This window comes from Drosophila grimshawi, unplaced genomic scaffold, assembly GCF_018153295.1.
Source record: "Drosophila grimshawi isolate 15287-2541.00 unplaced genomic scaffold, ASM1815329v1 contig_311, whole genome shotgun sequence".
Classification (NCBI taxonomy): Eukaryota; Metazoa; Arthropoda; class Insecta; order Diptera; family Drosophilidae; genus Drosophila; species Drosophila grimshawi.
In genome coordinates this window covers 25245307-25266351 of record NW_025063098.1, presented here as the reverse complement: position 1 = coordinate 25266351, position 21045 = coordinate 25245307, and the positions used below count along the sequence as shown (strand labels likewise).

The following is a 21045-nucleotide window of genomic DNA, read 5'->3' as shown; positions in this document are numbered from 1 at the left end:
ACTTTGCTCACCTGTTGTCCCCTGCCACCTTGTGGCCCACACTCTCCTGTGCCCAGTCGCCTATTGGCCTCCCAGGTGCTTGGTTGCTCGTATGTTTATGTTGGTTTAACTATGTCTGGGTTAAGTGCTCCTTAAGCGCTTTTGTAAATGTCATCCATTGTGAAACGCACACATTGCCTGGGGCAAGTTCTGCAGCTGCCTCAGCTGCCAAACAATACATTTCCAATACATGTCGCATAGTCCAATACAAACTAATCAGATGACCAACTTGAAAGGAATAACTGATGCTAATTTGGACTGCAAGGGAAATCTTTGAATTTTGTCTATTTAATGTGATACAATTTTACTTCTAAGTGAGTAGAATATTTTGAATTTCTAAGAAATTCATACAGAGGAAGACCAAAATCCAGTATAAAATTGGAGCAAAACAAAATAGTCACATTTTGAAAAGATTTCCAGCCATTCTTCAGGTTAATCACACGAATATTTATTTATTTATTTATATTTTTAATATCTACAAATATAGTTTCTAATAAAATAAGCGATTATATTTAATATACGATGTTGCATTAATTTTTTTTGGTGTCTTTTTTCTTAATTGTCTTAAGCAGTATACAAATTATTACTTCGAGTTTTACTTAACCAGAAGATTCTTCAGGTTCATCAAACGACAAATTATATATATATATATATATATATATATATTTGTATATATACAATATGTTTAGATTAATAAAATAAAATAAACAAGGTTGTAAGTCTCCTTTTTCTTTATTGTCACAAGCAGCACCACAATTTGTTCAGTATTATTCCGATTTTGAGTTTAGTTTACTTTGCAACCAAATACAATTATATATATAAATTTGTGATTGCGTTTAATTTCTTAACATTTCGATACATATCAAAATTACTATTTGAAATATATTTAATGGCAAGTTCATCCACACATGAAGTCTGCAGAGCAGCTGGTTTACCCCTCTGTGAACCTGAGTCATCTACTTCCGTAGATGAGGTTCATCCGTTTAGGAAAATTCTGTCACCACAACCGGCAAAGACTTTACTGTGTGACTGTGTTTTTGGAGACGACGGCGATGATGATGAGGGGGGTGAGTCGGAGCTGAGTCTGGAGCAGCCCCTAACTGAAGGGGATGATCTACAGCTGGAAGATATACAGGATGAGCTGGATAAGAAGAAGGCGTTCGTTGATCTCATCGGCAAGCGACTAAGCCTGCAGGTACCCGACTGCCCCATTGGGGATGTCTGTGTGGACAAGCAGCTGGAACTGAACAATTTTGACACCCATCCCGAGATTCTCGAGCTACAGCGCAACAATCACAAGCTGAGCCTGCAGATCCGTGCGCTGCAGCACAGCTGCACGGCTACTGATGCATCCCTGAAACACTTGCGCATGCTTCTGGACCGCGAATTGGAGGCAGCCGTTGTACTGCAGCGTCGCCTAGATCGGCTGGACTCCGTAAGGCGCACCATGGAGCACGAGCAGGCGCTGTGCCGCCAGCGCTATCGCCATTTACAGGAGGACAAGTACGAGTGGCAGGATTGCCATGCGTACATCAAGCGGAGCCGAGAGGAGGCATCGCTGGAGCTGGTGAAGTTTGTGCCACGCTTGGAGTACATCCAGCCCAAACACGATGCTGTCCAGCTGCTCAATCAGACCAAGCGGCTTGGGAAGGAGTTGCACGAATTTCTCGTCGAGAACATGGCCAGGCTGAGCCTGCGACTGGGCCTGCGTGCCTCCACAGGCCACCACGCCGAGCTGGGCAACAATCCGCGGCTGGGCACGTTCATTTCCGAGTTCCTGCAACGCAACGAGAGACTCTTTACCGAGGCGACGCCCTAAAGCGAAATCTGCACCAAATTGTTCAATTTGTCATGGCAAGTGAATGTGCCATAAGGCGACAACAGTGGACCTAAACCTACCATCGAGTTCATTTGCATTTGCCATAAATGGTAGGGGAGCCAAACATAACGAAACGCCTTGATTATGTTGTTGTTGGTGTTTGGTGGGTGTGCTTGACCATTTGAAGCGGTCGCATCCACGTGACGCCAGCTGCTGCAAATGTTAGCCATTTCGAATACCCTTGCTGAGGGTCTTCCAGCTTCATGTGACGTAAAAATAGAAATCGAAATACATCGCCGATTTCGCAAGCGGACAATAAACATTGTGTATTAATATTTAATAATATATTTCAATATTTATATTTATATTAATATCCAATTTCAGCTATAGTAAATTGTAATGGAAAGTTTATGTTATAAATGTCTAGAAAATTGGCGCTCTTAAGTATTATTATTAGCCAGTTAGGTAAAATAAATTAGCACGCAAACATTCTTCAGATCTTATGGCTTATTAGTTCTTGCTAGATTTTTATTTTTAGCTGATGTTTAAAATGCACAAACATCCTTTATAGAAATATACTTTCTGAAGAGTAAGTTGAGTTTCCCTTTTTTTTTTTTAGCAAAGGTATTATTTCTTCAGATTTTGCGGCTTCAAAAAAAATAAATATAATTGTTAGATTTGTATTTTAATATGGAAACTAGGCACTTTTGAAAGCTTGCTTAATTTTTACAAATTATATAAATAATCGATTTCGAACTCAGTTAGTTCAAATAGGAGCAATCGATTAGTTTTTCGTAATTAATTTGATTTAGACTCTCTACAAGGGTATGTAGTTATCGGAGTGCCTAAGAAATCTTTTTTTTTTTTTTTGTTGGTTGTCGGTTTGTTGTTTTTGTGTGCTGTTTTTCGGGACTTACAGCAAAATGTATTTAGCATAAAAATTTACGATAATGATGCCAACAACATCAGCATCAGCATCGGCATCGGCATCAGTATGGGCTGTGGCATCAACAGACAACGCGGCAGATGCCGCCGCCTCAGTTGCCACATGGCCCAATAGACAACAAGCATTTGGCGTCCAAAAGGACAACAACAATCGACACAAAAGTGGGCGGCAGACAACAAAACAAAATCTAACAAGGCCTAACAGCGTGCTGCTTGCTACAGGGTGATTCGGGAGATTATGGGGCATACTGCGGTTTGGGGGCAAATGTCATTGCTCTGTTAACGCAAAAAGTTAAATTAATATTTTTCACACTGACACAAAACTTTGCGTTGATTTTTTCCATTTAAATTGACGAATTTTGCGGTTTAACCGCCGCGTCAAAGTCAACTGTTGTCACTTTTTCCCTGACCGCATTATTTTTGTTTTTTTTTTTTTGTTGCTTTTGTTTTTCTCCATTTTCCTATTTGGAGATTTTACATTTCATATTTCATGTTGAATGTTGGTGGCTGTTGGATTTTTAAAGTAGATTAGCAAAGTTTCCTGCAGTCATTTATTTAAACTTTCCTTTGACGGCACCGCAAAAACCACACTATGACAATGTGGGTGCGTCTGTGTGTGTGTGTGTGGGTGTGTGTGTGTGTGTGTATCGGCAGTGGCAGTGGAGTTTTCCAACCAAATTTGATATCGAGATAATCGCATTGGTATTTCAAATAGCTCGTTGACTGTGCAAAAGAAGCGTTTTAAACTTTTTTTGTTTGTTTTTGATGAGCCACAAATATTTTGCACGGCATATTTGTTGCCGGATATAGGGAATTGCCTGAGATAAACAGTTGATGTACGAAAATGTGATAAATAGATTGCTAAAGTCACATTTAACCAATTTCAAAACAGCAATACGACTTTGAAGAAAGCCAACTCAAACATTGTTTAACAACAGTTTCGATTGATGGGCGTTTTTAATTGACAACATTTCAAAAATTTGGTGTGCCATTAAAAGTCAAGGCCAACTTTTGAAATGTCAGAGGAAAATGAAAGGGAAAGTTTAGTTTGGAAAAGTATGCATTCTCTGGGGCAATATGCGGTAAGTTTTGCTACAGTTTGCGAAACTAGTCTGAACAGTCTAGTTTCAACCAGAAAGAGATCTCATATTTGCCATCATCAGAAATGTAATCAACTTTTCAATTAAAAATTCAAAGTTTTTTTTTCTAAGTTCCTTTTAAAACAACTCAAATATTAATTAATATAACGCGTCGAATGAGTAAGAAGTGTGCCTTAAAATCCAATTTAGTGAATTAGTCAAATCACCTTTAATAAAAATTAATTAATTTCTACGTTAATATGAAAATTATAATAATTTTCCAACCAAAAGTGAAACCACATTTAATGAAATTTTCGTTGCTTTCTTTGCTGAAAACATTAAAGAAAAATCACAACAGTTGTTCATAATTTTTGAAAGTAATCTTTTACTTGTTTCTATTAAATTTGCGTGCCAAATGAAATCTAGTTTCAGCATTTACTGTTTCCATGGATATGTCTAGACACTTTTGTTTTCTGGTTGTTTATGTTTTCTCTATCTGCTTTTAGTATATGAAAATATTCATTATGAGTCCTGTGTGGGTTTACCTTTCGTTCTACTTACTTTTGCATATCAGTGTGTGTTTATGTGTGTGTGTGTGTGTGTGTGTATCTGTGTGTGTGTGTGCTTGTGTTTGTGTGTTTGAATTACCCATCTTGAGTGACATTACACTGCATACCTTGTGGTGCAAGGATGCTGTATAAAATAAATATACAAATAAATTGAAGGCAACCGTGCATTTTGCTATTTTATTTTGTCAACACACACACACACATACACAGCTAGTTGAGTCCTTTTTCATTCATGCATGCCTGCACATCTTGAGTGTATGTGTGTGTGTGTGTGTGAGTGTGTTTGTGTGTGGGTTATTGGTCTTCTTCGTCGATTCAATGCAGAGCCACTGACTGCAGTCGGCTTACGCGACATGTGTCAACCCCCTCAACCTCACCCTCTCCCTCCCACTCTCTATCTCCCTCACTCTCTCTCACACTCTCTGTTTCCCTAACTCTTTTTTATTCCCAAAAGCCTGCTGCGCGGCGCTCTGCAAATGCGTCTATAAATTATTCATTTCGTTTGAGATGTTTGATGTGGCAATTCCTGAGAATTCTACTTCCTTACGAATGACCTTACACACATCCTGCTACAGCTTCTGCTGTTGCTGCTGCTGCTCCTGCGAGTTGCGAGCTGCGAGCTGCGAACTGCTTGCAAATCGGGCCACATTTACCCGCATTTCATTGAATTCATTCATTTTTTAGCAGCTTTACGAGCTCTATGTGCATTTTATTTTTGCCTGTCGTTGTTGCTGCATTGCCTGGTGCTGTTGCTGTTTGCCACAGCTTTGCATAAATAAGATAAACACAAGTATGCGTTGTAGGTTACCCGACCACTCCCCCCTCCACTCAACTCCCCTCTCTCTTTCTCACTGTCTCTATACGAGTGCAGCAGCATCTTTGCGAGATGTGATTTATTTTGCACTCAGTGTGTTTGCTAAAGTAAAATTGATTGAAGCGTTTGTTGGTGCATCAATTGATTTCCTCTATGCCTTAACACCCCCCTCCCTACCCGCTCCCCTCCCTCAACAGAAAATGTGCTGCTTCGTTGTGTTTGCACTGGTTAAATTAACTTTGGTCAATTTGGTTTTTTGTCCGACTTGCATTTGAAGAACTTTTGCTTCGCTTACCCATAATGCAGCAATCTTTATCTTCTGCTTCTTTTTCTCTCCATTCTTGTGAAGAATGCCTCAGCTGAGTAATTGCATAGTTTTGAAATGCGAGTAGCATTGCTGAGAGGAAACTAATTGGAGGCATGCCTCATAACACAGGCTGCAATATTGGGTCGGGGTAAAGCTCTTAAAGCTAATGTCAAATAATTTGCAAGCGGATTTTTAATTATTTATTTATTATTTCCGACCAACATAATAAATAAATTTGGTGACAATATATTTACAGTAATCCGATAGCAGGGGTTCTTGTTTTTATATTTAGGTACAAATAATCTGCAAGGGATAAAAATAGAAGATCGATTTCAAACTATAAATTTACTGATTTATATCGTTGACTAAGCGAATTATTTTAGTTTTTTTCTTTATATTATTTCACATCGACATAAAAAATAAATTAAGTCAAAATATATATAAAATATTATTTATTTATTTATTTGTTAAAAAAGCAATCACTGCTCGCACCTGCAATTGGGGAACATTTACAGATTGGCCAATTGATTCGCACTTGTAATTAACACTTGATTAGCCAATTAATTATTCGATTGGGCAGTTAAGGACAAAGGGTGTTTTATTATTTTTATGACCTATCAATTGGTTAGGTGCCGAGTTCTTGGGTTTAATTGGCGACGGGCGATTGTTAAATGTTTTGCACTTAAAAGCGTTGACGTCAGCTACAAAAATGGCAACAATTCATCACATGTCGTGCTGTGATTTTATTAAGTGACGCTGATGGTGATTGAAGCACACCTGCCACATCAACACCTGGCACACGGCACAGGACACAGGACACAAGCCAGTGGAATTCCAGCATCCTGCAACTCCATACGAGAGATGAACTGCAGGCCGCATAAATCTTGGCTGTCAAGTGCAGAAAACAAAAAAAAAAAAGAAGAAAAATAACAAAAAATAAGGGAAGAGAAAGGAGACTAACAAGAAAAAGTGATCTAGTTGAGAGTAACAGACTATCATATATCCTTTACCCAGTGCCAACACACACACACACATACTCACATATAAACACTCTTTTGTTGCCACTTATACAGTTATATAGCACAATTAATACACTTAGCGCTTACAAAAGTGCCTTTTTCTTTGGTATTTCACTTTTGCTTCAAATATAAAACAGTTTTTCCGTTATGTTTCTCTGCTCTTCGCTGCTCTTTTTTCTTGATAATTGAAAACCACCCAGCAGTAAAAAGACCCCATTACGAATTCGATTTGAAGGTATGCTTCGTAGGCGACTTAGCTTCCAGTATATGGAAAGTATGCGTTGCCGAAAGCTTTTTAAGTGCTTTAAAGGCTCGCATACTTTGTGTGAGGGATCGTAGGCGGAATATTTTACGTCTCCATATACAAAGATAGTCTATTGTAATTTAATTCAAGTACTCCCACAAATATGGAAAGTGTGTAGCATATATATATTCAAAATATATTCATGTATACTCAAAATATAGAAAGCTTACTCTGTAGCAATTTTAAAAATAAAGTTTGGGCTTGGCTTAGAAGCCCCCGCATACAACTCTGCAAACAAGGCCATTACTCGGTAATCAATTACATTCAATGCATACAGAATGCATTCGGTAATGAGTAATCATTCACTAGTTTTGCTGCTGGGTTAGTGAAGTTGTCGTTTGTAAGAATTAAGAGAACCAATTGAGAATGCTTCTTCTTGCCAAAGACATATTTTCATGTGTAAAAAAGTAGAAAAGAAAGATGAAACAAATTTGAGAGCGGACAGCGTAAATATGCAGCATATCTCAAAATAAAAAAGGAGGAAGAAGAGACAGGAGCACAAATAGAAGCACAGGCAGAGGAAGAAGAAGAGATATGCATAAACACGCAACTGCAAAATGGCGTTTGGTTTTTATGAATGGGCATTTATCATAATTAAAAATTCTGGCTTTTGCCGGCGAGCAATTGCCACAGTCGTCGTTTCTGACCTAAGACATGCCGCAACGAGTGCGTCACGACGACAAGGACGAAGCGGTGGCAGTGGCTGTTGCTGTGGCTGACAGGCTGTGTGCATATTAACAGTTAGTCCCGTTGCTCCATTGGCTTCATTTCTGCGCTCAACAGCTGTTCGCTTGGGACAATCATATTTTGGGACACGACCATGCAAATAAGCATACAGCTTGTCAACTGCTAACTGTGGCATTGGAAGCCAGCCATAACTCTCTGGCTCTCTCTTAAGCGCTGTGTTGGTGAATTGCTGTCGTAGGTGTCACAGCGACTGCGCTGCGTCCCAAAAGCCCGCGTACAACACACCCAAAATGCCGGCGCGCTCTCTTAAGTATGCAACACTTTGATGCTATAAACCGAGCTCGCTCTCTCTTCACGCGCTTGGCTCTACTTCGAGTATCGAGGATTGTTCGGCTTCTCTCGGTTGACAGCTGCTGCTTCGGCAATGACGGTGGCTGTTTGACGTGCTCGTTATCGAATTGTGGCCACTTCGCATGCCGTTGTCGTTGGCTACAGTTGTGCAGAGCGCGCGCGCTCCTTAATTTTGCAATTCTTCGTTGTTGTTTTGTGCTTCGTGCGTTTGCCGTCGCTGCGTTTTAAGTGAGTGGCGTCTGCGTCAATTTAATCAGTGATTAAGATGCTGCACTTGCCGCTAACCGAATGAGCCCAAGTGAATGCCTAAAATATTTAGTGCCACAAATGAATACAGGCTGACAGTCTGACAGTCTGACGTGTGACAGAAGGGCAGGCAAGGCAGGCGTCAGTTGAGGCAATTTCAATTTTTTGCCGCGCCATGTGATTTTCAACAATAACAACAACAGCAACAAAACAACAACAGCAACAAAGTCGCAATCAGTTTATATATATAGATGTATGCGTGCGTGTGTGCGTGTCTGTGTGCATAAGCACGCTCGTGTTTTTGCGCGTGTGTGTGTTTGTCAGCGTATGTAATCCAAGAAAATCTGTCACGTGCTTTGGATATCTCTTTGTTCTACTTGCTCCACACACGCAGCGTATTTATTGAATAAAATTAAAGGTGAGCAGCCAGCGTCAACACGGATTACTCTATACGCATACACATACACATATACATATACATACTTATATACATGTATGCGAATGAGATATATTTTGTGACATCAACACACTCACACACTCACACACTGACACACTCACACACTAACACACTTACTCACTCGCACATTAAATATTAAGCATGTGAATACGTGAGACGTAAATAAAGCAGACATTTCGTTTGCGTGTTCAGTAATTGAACAGTGGTCCAAATCTAAAATATTGAATTTTTAAAAACTATAAATATATATTTTGAGTCGATACAATATTATTTGTTTTATTGGCGAACATCAAATCAAGGAAATCGCATTCGATGTATTTAGTTGTGTTCAAATACAGTTTGAATTAAAAAATGCAATAGTGCTTAATAGTGTTAAAAAAAAACCAAATTTAAAAATTAAAATAATTAGTTATTTATTGAAATGAGATACTATTTTAATGAGTGTGGGAAAATAACCATAGAAAATCATGAGTTTAATTCGTTATTTATGTTTATAAATTATTTCGATTATATATATTATTATAATATATTTTTGGCTTAAAAATTGTTATAAACTTTATTATATTATTTAATTTTGTTTTGTTTTGATTATGCTGAAAATTATTTGATATTTTAGAAAGGTGTTTAAGAATGGAACATTCAATCAAAATATCATTCAAAATGATTTGAGAAATAATTGACCTAGTTTAGCCCTTGTATAAATAGAGCTAAGGATATCCGATTTAATAATAGTAAATAAAATAAATGTTTTCTAGCGCAGTCTGCGCTGCAGTGATAAATTTATATAAGGCACTTATAATATATAAGTTGCACCAAGGACTATAGAAGAATAAGAACTATCTATCTGTACAAGGAGTAACCCACACTTTATATATACATTATTCTACTGCGCATAAGTCAATCAATGTTTACTTATAATTATAAATAATTGAAATACAATACGCAATACTTCCCAAGTGGCTTTTAACCTTTTGAATATGATTCACAGTTTGTTTTAGTTTATTAACCTTTCGTCAAATTGGAGCCACAAATATTGAACTGTTTTCGGCCTCGACCTGACGAAGGTCTTCACACTAACAACGTTTAACTTTCGTTTTACCAAGTTGGCCCCAAATTAAATGACAAAATTTGATTATTTTTATGCACGCAACAAACGTATTTGTTGAGCGCTCTTCAAATCCCTACCTTCCGCAACACCCACACACTCCACCCCAAGGCCACGCCCCTCAAAAAGTAACTGAAAATCCCACGAGCATAAAAATAAAATGCAGAACAAGTGAATGAGCAGAGGAAGCAGGCAAATGGGAACGGCGAAGCGGCAAAGGGGCACTGAGAGCAGGTGCCTTCAAACTGGTAACTGTTAAACTTTTCGCCCCCAATTGTTTATTTAACAGCTATGAAAAAGTCATTAAGGCATTTTGAAGCACAACTTCAAAAGGTGAATATGCCATGAAAAATGCAAAATAAAGAAAACAAAAAAGTTCTTAATCCAACAATGACGACGAAGAGGAAAACTAAAAATAAAAATACGAGAAAATGATTTTGAATGCTAAATGAAATGGCAGGCAAAAGTGCCTGTTTCCATTACGGCTTTATGCGTGCTTTATTCACATTTTACTTTATTACGAATTTTATATGCTGTGCAGTTTGTTTCTCTTTCTTTTTTTTTTTTTTTTTTTTTTGGCCTTTGCCTGCGGGCCAAGTTAATGCAATTTACTCGCGCACATTTTGGAAATTGGTCGTGTTTTCTGGTTTGTCACCCGACTCGGCTTCAAGTTCATTGTGCATTAATAATGTAGTTGTCGTTGTTGTTGCCATTGTAGTGTAGTGGTTATTGTTGCTGTTCTCCTTGTTGTCCTTGTTGTCAGACATACACTTCACAATTTTACTGGTCGCGTCATTTTTTTTTTTTTTTTGGCGCCATATAATTTGATTTGGTTTTTGTGTCGCCAACTTTTGGCTAGTGCCAAATGGGTCGTCAGCTGTTGGCCAACAGCATGACCATTGTGGCTGCAAGTGTGTCATTTACATTGCAACACTTTTTGCAATTTTTTATCCCAGAACTTGTACCTGCATACTTCCACCGCCCACTGCCCGTCAATATCAGTGGCTCCATTTGGTTGGTTGCAACAATTGTGCGCAGTTGATTCAATTATTTGTTGCCATGCTACATAAAATAACTATCTTCTTTCATTTATTCAATGCATACTTTATCGCTCAGAACAGCTGCAAATACAGTTGAGGTTTGTTTTTTATATATGGTGCACGCTTCACTTCAATTTGGAAATAAATTGTTCAAATGAATTGGTTTTCCATTTCAAAAAAAATATAGACAAATTTTCAATTCCAATATATGCATATATTATTATATACTTTGAAAGGGTATGATAATTTTCTCTTGAAGTGTGTAACCTAATGAATGAGACTTCATAAAGTATATATATTCTTGAACAGTATCTCTAGACGAGGCAATATACGAGTTCATATTAATAATTTTTTAAATAAATACATTTTTTAATTTCAATTTAATTTTCCGCTTTTATTTTTTTAAACTTTTTTTTTCTTAATTTAAATATTTAAATATAAATTAGTTTTCAGACTTTTAAATATCCAATGAATGATATAAAATTACAAATAAATATCCAATTAAATTTCGAATTCAATTCTCTAACAAAATAAATACAAATAGGCAAATCAAATGACATATTTTATTTGCTGTGAGCAATAATCGGATATATTTCAATGGTCTTTTTAACCGATTTACATTTGTTGTGCACTTGTCCTCGACTCGAAACAATGCAGTGACAGACAAAGCGATTACAAATTGCAAAAGAAATTGAATTGAATTGCAATTTTAATTATTTGCTGAGATTTTTGTTGTTGTTCTGGTTGTTGTTGATGTGCCTCGTTCTTTGCTTGTTAGACAGTCCATTTTCTAATAGTCGCCATTGTTCCTTTAGCAAGTTGTCGAGCTGCAAATACAGCTTACAAAGTGGAAAACGCAAAATTCACAGCAGGAGCTGCTGCTGTTGCTGCTGCTTCTTGGAAAATGCAGAATAATGAGGAAAGTAACGAGCCAAGACTTTTCCATTGTTTACTGGTGCAAAAATTGCGCGATTATTAATTTTCCATGCTATTTTGCAGTCCCCGTTTGTTTTTTGTTTTTTTTTTTTTGTTTTTTTGTTGCCACTGTCTGCGGCACATCCTGCTGCCGCGTGCCGAGTTGGCTGCGCTGCCAGTTGCTGCCGCCTCCCAGACGCTGTCGACAGTTCTTCGTATTATTTTGCTGGCCAACGTTGTTGTTGTTATCGTTGTTATTGCCTTCACTTGGCCGCGTTTACTGGTTCTATTTTGTGCTGCCTTTGGCAGCAAGACTTTTAATATTTTGCAATGTTTGCTACGCTTTCTTTTTGCTAGCTGCCTGCTTCCGCCGGGCGTTCTCAGCCAGAACGCGCGAAGCATACCAAAAATGTTGCCAGTGCTGCTCGGCAGCAGCTGTGAAGTGTGGATCCTCTCCACATCTTTCCACATACACGATAGTCTTGAACAGGATGTACTTATACACATGTGTATAAGTGTTTTATTTACTGCCTTCATTTCATCCGACACATTTTCGTGTTTTTTTTTTGTTGTCTACAAAGTCCTTAAGTTATTTGCTTCTTTGCTTATTTGAGCGCATCTATTACTTAAATCGATGTTGCTACTACAGAATCTTAAATAATATTGAGTTGGAAAAAGACTAAAGCCCAGATGTTTCTGATATTTTATTAATTTTATTAAAAGTGCTTCAAACAGAATTAAGACTATTTGATGTGAAACCGAAACTCATCGCAAATTAAAATCTGGCGCAAATAGAATTTTGCAGCAAATGTAAATTTAAAAATAAAAATATATATAAATAATTGAAAGTCCAACAAAAATGGATTGCAAATAAAAAAGAAAATAAACTTGAGGATTAGATACGATTTGCAAAAATCTAAGGAAAAAAGCTTATACGAAGCAAAATAATAGCAAAATCAAGCCGCAGTTTGTTCACGTAGATAAAACTAGTTTGAATACATTTTAATTAAAACAGTTGTTATATGCAAATATATTTAAATGTTCAAAAATACGTTATACAAGAAAAAAAAAAAACAGAAGATAAATAAAATATGAATACAAAAAAAGCAAAATGGATACAATAAATTCATTAGTTAGTTTCTGCCATTGCCAATTAATTGAGCCATTGAGCTTGTGTGTGTGTGTGTGTGTTTGTGTGTGTGGCACACATTCAGTCCCATAGCTCGCATAAATTGTACATTTTGTTAGAAGTGCGGGCCGGGTCAGCGTAATACAAATGTTGTACAACAACAACAACAAAAACTGTTTTTTTTTATGCATACAACAAAGGCAATAAATTGTGGTATTTTTCTCGTATTTTTTCAGGTGAGAGGCTGCAGCCTAAAATGGAACTTGGTAGCTTGTGGCAACACCCACACACACACACACATAGTCGCAGGCATACAAATTCCAATATACATTGTCGCTTGGTAGATGGTCTTCAGTGTCCCACGTTTAGTTGGCATTTGAGCGTATGTAAATACATTTTTAATTTAAAATAAACATGGTTATTAAGTTATGCCCAGAATCAACGGATGCAATATATATTAAGTATATATTTATATATATATGCGTGTGTGTGTGTGTGCGTGTGAGGCCAGTTCCTGGCAATATCCGCAGCGCCCAAATGCTAAAAGAAAAAGCACGATCGGCATCAAATCCAATTAGTTAATATGAATTTTTGATGAAATCATTTCCGCTTCAAATGCAAAAAAGGAAAAAAGTTTTACGCCTGCTCAACATTCACCAATCATCATCATCATCATCATAACCATGCTGATGACTATGTATTTTAGTTTTTTATTTCATACATTTGATTTGATGGCGCAACGTGTGTTTGGCTTGGCAAACTTTAACGCATGCCACTTTTTGCTGCAAGTCATCGGAGTTGGTTCGTTGCTCGTTGTTGTTGTTGTTGCTTTTCCTTTTTTCTTTTCGTGGCATAAAATTATTTATTGTGTGTTTGCCACAATAACCGCAATTTGCAACTTTTTGTGGCATTTTGTCGGCGTGTTGTCAAAATGTTTGTGTGCCCGAAATATTTAAATATTTCATTTGTCACACACTCACGACAGCGGGTCTAAATTAGTTTACGTATACGTAATTTTTTGCAAATTCGCTCTTTACGCATACACACACACACACACACACCCACACACATACACACATACACAAGCCCCTTTTGCCGTGAGGCGATTTTCACTTTATTTTGTGTGCGTTTTTCTTTTTGCGTCTGCATTTTTAATTCCTTCTTTATTTTTGGTTTTATTTCTTGTTCTGTTTAACTTTTACAAAATGGCTTGCTTTTGTCATTTTGTGCTGCTGTTATATTCTCCCCTTTCTCTTTCTCTGGCCGCTGTGGGTTGTTTTGCCACGTGTTTTGGATGCACAGAGCAATTGATATACAATTTTAACGAGGTGCGGTCGCTTTTTGTGCAGAATTCCATTTGCTTTCTTCTTTTGGGGCTTCCATTTTGTTTCGTTATGTGCCTTTCCTTTTGATTTTCTGAAAATGTCACGCATGCTTTCGTTCCGTTTTTTGTTTTTTTTTTTTGTTATATCAAAGCAAGAATTTGCCAAAATTTAAATAATTAGAAGCCAGACTAAAATTGTGAAATATTTATGTACGCCAACAGTGAAGATATTTCTGTGGTTAATTTTTGCGTACATTTTTAGGTATATAAAACTGAAATACAATTTGTCGCACTTATTAAATGATCAACTTTTTTTACAATTCACACAATAATTAGTTGTGCGCATTATTTTAAAATGTACAACATCGAGTTGGAAGGCCGATGCATAATTTAATTTTTTACATTAATGGTTTTAATTGATGTTGAAGGTTATCAATTAACCAAACCCATTTTATTTTATTGCTTGCCGCATTTGCAGTTCGGTTCCAGCTAAATTCCTACTAGCCCGGCCCTCAGTCACGCCTACTTTTATATTTGCCGGCAAAAAAACAGCGCAGCAAAAAATTGACGCGCAACATATTCGGGCTGTCGCACAAACTGAAACTAGTTAAGCTCATTAAATGGGGAAAACCAACTATTTTAATTAAATATGAGTGCTTCAAAAAAAGAACAACCAAATAAATAATTACTAAAGCATTAAAAGTTTGCCACCAAATAATCCTTAAATTCGGCGAAACCTTAACTTATATGCATTGCAATTTGAAAAGGATTTCTAGAGCGCGAAGCAAAAGCTTGAAACTATGAGGAACGTATTCAACCCAATGTAGGACATAAAGAATTGAAAGCATTCATTTTGTCCGCCAAACAAAAATTTGCAAATTTTCACCATTTGTTAAGCGTGGCGCCGTCTGCAGTTGCCGCAGCGAACCGACAATAAATCACCATTAAACAAATTATGTACTCAACTCAACCATTTTAAATGTCTTTGCTGTCCATTGTATCTGCGCACTGACTGCGAACAGTTAGTTATTCAAAAACAAATATGTATTACATATAAAATGAAAAAAACACCAAACATAATAGAATGCGACGAGCATGGAGTATCAAAATATTAAATGAAACTGTTTCACAGTGGTTTTAAAATAGCACAAACTTTTTTCTGTGCCAGCGATATCATTGCTCGAGTCCATTAATAATTCAACGGGTATTCTAATTTAGCAAAAAGCCTTTACATTTAGGAAAATAAATTTGAAAGTATTTCGAGAAGAAAGCAAATTAATTATAACGATCATGAGCTAGAACAATAAATTTCATATCAACAAAGTAAATAAAGTAAATGATATTAAAATATTTCAGATGGATTCTCAATATACGTCTTTAAAATAATTAATATGATGCACACAAACTTTCCTTTATTTTTATTTAAAATCAGTTTCCAGTCCTCATCATTAAATTATGCAATAATATATTAACATATTTTATATTGCATTATTTGCATTATATTTAAATTAAAATATATGGATTCGGGCTAAACTTACTTAACAGACATCGCCATATAGGTTAATTTAATGCTAAACTTGCTAAATTTGCTAAAGATGTTGTAAATACGATTTTAATGGCTTCGTTCCACTGTGCAGCATCAGCAACGGTTGTCCATTATGGTTATTATAGCGTTGCCGCTTATCAGCGTCGTCTCTGCGGCATCATTGACACGTTTTCCGAGCGCCTGCCACAGGCGGCTAGCTCCCCAGCTGGAGACGCACCTTTTTGAGGCGCTCGTACTCGGCTACTGCCACAAGGTGTAAACATTTATGAGGCTTTTTTGTTGCAGGCGACATAAATTTATTTCTAAACATTTACAACGCCAACTTTGAGTTTTCTTCTCCCGCTTTTCTGTATTTCTTTGTCTTCTTTGTCTTTTGTTGTTGCTGCTGCTGCTGCTGCTGTTGTTGTTTGTTCTTTTTTGTATGTTGCCACACGCCACATTTAGTATTTCACAAATTTGCTCATACCCTGGCAACGGGGGAGCACTTACCCGAGCACCACAGCATCAGCATACTGCCCCTCCACACACACAACACACACAACATCCGCCCCCCCCACACCCCACTCCCACCCTTCATCCCCTGAAAAACCCACACAGCATTCGAATTCTTTGGCGACCACAAATTTTCGTGTAGTTATTTTTCTTTGCCTTGTTTTTCCACTGTTCCTGTTCTTTTTTTCGCTATCCTTTTCGTTTTTTTTTTTTTGCTTAGTTGCAAATGTGTTATGTTTTATTTTTACAACTTCCTTTACGGCCCCCGTCCTCGACACGCCCCAAAACGTGAAAAAGTGCCAAAAAACAACAACAAAAATGTAAAAAAAAAATACTGAAAGGAAAGGAAAAGAAAAACAGTTGCTGCTTCTGGCCTGTTAAAGTGTTTCAATTTTTTTGTTACCGTCGCTCGTCCCATGTCTCTGCATCTGCATGCTATGTGTGTATCTTTTTCTATTTGAAAGACGAGTGTGTTGCTTTCTTGTTGGCATTGCCACATCCGGCCTGTGAAGTGCGTCGTCTTCCACTCTTGCTTTGGCGCAAATTACAACGCATAATTTTCACATTACGTCAGCGCATTCGAAATGCGTACCTGCGTATGTGTGTGTGTGTGTGTATATGTATGTGTGTGTGTGTGTGTGTGTGTGTATATGTATGTATGTGTGTTTATATGCATGTGTGTGTGCGTATTCTGCGATTGCCTCAAGTTTCTTGAGTCGCTGTCTCGACTGCGTTCTCTGACTTTCGTCTGGAAATCAATATTCCTAATGAATATCAGCTGGCATTCAAACAGCAACAACAACAACAATAACAACAACCCACACACTTCTCCACATGCTTCCACATACCTGCTTCCTTGTTGGTATTTAGCATTTAAGTGGCATGACATAGTCTCAAAATATATAAATCGTTATTGATGTGCGTGAACAGATAAACACCGGAAACCACTGGATTGATGTGGAACTGTTGCCATGGAATATGTTTCTATGGTCTTGGGCTATATTATGGCTTTAACAAGATTTAAACAGATCTATTCTACAGCTCAAGCCATGGCAAACATCATTTTACACATTCCAAAATAGTAGCATATTTCCCAAATCCCCACTAAAATGATTCAGGAAATACATATGAAAGTAATTGAGGCCATTGCAACCGACTGTTGAATACTCTGATATCAGTATTATACCACAGCACAGATGGCAAGAAATAATCTAGTTTTCAATTTTGGTAGTCTCAACTCTAAAATTGAGGGAAATCAAATCTTGGCAAGTTTCGTGACTCGGATTCATTTGAATAACTTTTAAATATTGGGATTTGTATAGATATATTTATTTTCCGAAAATGAGACCGATTACTGGTGTCTCTGGCTCAAAAACTGTGGAAGATTTAAGTTGTATCGATTTTTAAGAGCTAGAGGCTGCGGGTCTGGGTCCAGACAGAAACAGCCTACTTTATAACGCCAAAAGAGTCACCTTTATAATTTTGTGATCCCAAGAGACTTACATTTCCTTTAATATGCGAAGTTAAGCAAAAATCGGCTGAATAAGGAATAATGTAATAATGTAAAGGGGAAATGCATCTGCTGCGCTTATCAGAATGCTCAGCAAAGCGTAAAGCACTCGAAGGCCATGAAGATATCAGAGTTCGTCAATATGGAGACATAAGCATTTGTCGGAGACAATTTACGAGTGCTCTAAACTGGTGCTAAACTTGTTGTGGCCATTCAGATACGCTCATATACAGTATGACCCACATATCGCAGCGTTTCATAATACACACAGTGCCGGCGAAAAAACAACGCTCACACAGAGAGCAGAAATGAAGCTGGGTATTTGAATTTGTCGTAACTCGTGAATCGTTACACGCTTATCCAGAGAGTAAACAATGGCTGGGTATTTGGCCAACTTGGCCTAAAAGGCAAAATAGATGAAGGCAGCAAAAGCTGAAAAGTAAACTGCGAGTTGTGGCAGAAAGAGAAAGAGACAACAAAAACAACAACAAAAAAAAACAAACGAAATTCCGAAAAAGTCGCGGTAATTTGAACCTTTTTCCATTTGAGTGACTTTTACTGTGGGCGCTGTGGACTGCCCGAGTAATGGTGGGTGTGGCGCCTGTCCTTGCATAGCCAGCATAGAAATCAAATATCAAAGAAAAACTTGAGCCAGCCTATGAATATGTGTGTGTGTGTGTGTGTGTGTGTGTGTGTGTGTGTGTGTGGGAGTCCTATTTATGGAGGAGCAGAAACATTCAACGCATGGGTAATCCCCTAGCAACAGGTTACCAGGCTTTTATTTTGACAACCACCACTGGCCGTCTGTCTGTCAGTCTGTCTATCTGTCCGCCCTCTCTGGCCTTAACGAGCCCAAAAATAAATGCCATAAAAGGCCAACAGCTTGGAGTGGCAACCAATGCGGCGTCAAAGGACACGAGACTTGCAGTTGATTTGCCAAATCAAAGTTGCATGAAACAATGCTAAGCAATCCGGAAAGGCATAGATAAGACCAAAGACCAAAGCGACCAAAACGGGGCAGAGAGCAAGGCGCAAAGACCAACAGCATTGACAATGCCATAAACGACAAATAAGTGAAATCTTTCGGGAAGAGCGTTCAAATAGAAGGATTTACACAATTTAAACAACGCAACTTAACGATTTCGATTGAAATAAGCTACTTTTTTGTTTCCATATCCACTCCCACAACCACCTTTCCCCGCCCGCTTGGGGTTGTCTGTTGATTTGGGAATTGACTTTTACTTAAGGCTGCTTGCTGCCCCTAGCAGCCAAATATAAAGCAGCGTGCCCCACATGCCCCAGCAGCTTGACAGGATGTAATCTTTCATCTTAACTGAGATTTCTTTTTTTTGTTTTCTGTTTTTTTTTTTTCTGGTTGCTTTTTACCTACGTTTGGCTTCGCTTTGTTTTCCCTTCGGTGTGGCGCAGTTCTCAACATTTCAGTTTCGACTGCTGTTGTTCATTTTTTCGTACTTCTCTTTTACCTTGGCAATTGCATAACGAAAATTCTGTTTGCTGTCTCCGACGAATGCGGAACGGATTTTCTCTTGTCCAAACTATCAGCATTCAAATTTATTGCATTGTTACTTATCGATAGTTATCGATGTTTCCCATGTAACCAGTTATTGCTGCTATAAGTGTAATTGTTAAATCCGATTGGAGAGTATTTTATGGGGAAATACTTATTAAAATATGATAATTAAAATTAAATGGTGCAAAATAATTGAAGCAGCGAAAAAAATGTGTATACAAATATTGTTATTTAACAATAAGCAATTATTTTAATTTTGAAAATATATTTGTCTGCCAATTCAGTTGAAAAATTTAATATTTTTAAGATGTGTATAATCTGTTTTCAATTTTAAGTTGTGGTTATTAGAACTGAGGATAATACGATTAATATTTATGATATTTTTAAACAGTATATGTTCAAAGTTATACTTTAACTATTTCAAATTTTATTTAAAGTTCTGCAGCGCTGTTATAAAATGCACAAATAGCACATTCAATTAATAAATTTGCCTAAAGCCAATTTTATTTATTTTTTCGTCAACTATAGAAGAAATATAATGAAACGTTTCCAATTGTCTGTTAGTATTTTGCAAATGCTATAAAACTTTTTTGATTAATTTTATCATGACAATATTTGCCACACCTTATACGTTTGAATTTTTTTTTATCCAATTTGAAATGTAGGTCGAGTGTTCAGCAAACAATACAATGTATATATGTATATATGTATATATATAGTGTTTGTTTTATGTGTGCTTGTGTCTTTATTTGCAACCACACATATGAGAAATGTGCTGCAAATAAAACCGACTACTCGCCACTGCAATAAAACGAGCAATGAAATTAAATACGTTCCCAGAATAAACGCCAAACAGGAACGCGAAAACTAAAGGAGTCCGCCAACCCCAATCCAAAACTCACACACACACACACACACACACATACGCACATAAATCGACCAGGGTTGCCTACACCATTTGCGAGTGTTTTGCGTTTGAATTTGAAACCAAAACCAACTATATGAAAGCATATAAAATCCGCGCTGAGAAAATAAATAATGAAAATAACGAATTTCCTAATTGCCAATTTACATGCAGTCGCTTCTAATTTTTGCCCATTCGTCGGAAAAATAAACTTCAATTCGCATTACACCGACACTTTTCCTCTCCCTCTCTCCCTCTTACTTCATCTCTGTCTCTCTCTCGCTCTCTTTCAACTCGCTACTGCATTTGCCTTATGTTAATAAATTTGTTTATTTAGTGAGCCGGCTCTGTGTCCATGGCTCGCTGCTGCTGCGGCTCTTCATGCTCGCCCATCTCCTGCTGCCACTGCTCCAGTTTCAGTTTCAGTTTCAGTTGTCGTTTCACGCAAATCTTATTTACACAACTGAGTTGCCACCTACCATATTGTTGTTGTTGCTGTCGCTCTCCTTGTTGCCGTCGCTCTCCTTGTTGCTGTGGCTCTCCGGTTTCAGTTGCATAGCATTCCATGGGCCTTGGCTGTGAGTTTTGTATATTTCCCTCATAATGTTGGAACTCTTTTTTTAATTTGGCCAATTCAGGCGCCAATTCGGGCGCCACATCGAGGCTCCATATGCGAGAGTATATGCGATTATATGTTTGCATTGCTGGCGGCTCTTCGGGCCTACCTGGCCTCGTGTGTTATTTATGCAAATGTCAAATATTTTGAAATTCCGCTGCGATGTGAACGAAACGAAACGGAAGTACATTATAAAGTTTCTGGCCGTCGACAGTGGCCCAGCCCCTCCCAAAATTCCATACATCCATCCATCCATCCATCCATTTATCCAGTTGCCAGTGTTATTTGGCCAACCGA

The 21045-nt window shown here is 37.6% G+C and overlaps 1 protein-coding gene and 1 long non-coding RNA gene across 2 annotated transcripts in view; both read left to right on the top strand.

Moving 5' to 3' along the window:
- Window positions 1-831: 831 nt before the first annotated feature.
- Window positions 832-2223, top strand: LOC6568021. Its single transcript, XM_001994505.2, has one exon. The coding sequence runs from the start codon at window positions 929-931 to the stop codon at window positions 1856-1858; it is 930 nt and encodes a 309-aa protein (XP_001994541.1). The 5' UTR covers window positions 832-928; the 3' UTR covers window positions 1859-2223.
- Window positions 2224-8458: 6235 nt separating this feature from the next.
- Window positions 8459-21045, top strand: part of LOC122322529 — a 31968-nt gene continuing 19381 nt past the window's right edge. The window contains exon 1 of the long non-coding RNA XR_006246677.1: window positions 8459-8597. This is a non-coding gene — a long non-coding RNA (uncharacterized LOC122322529). The remainder of the gene's footprint in view (window positions 8598-21045) is intronic.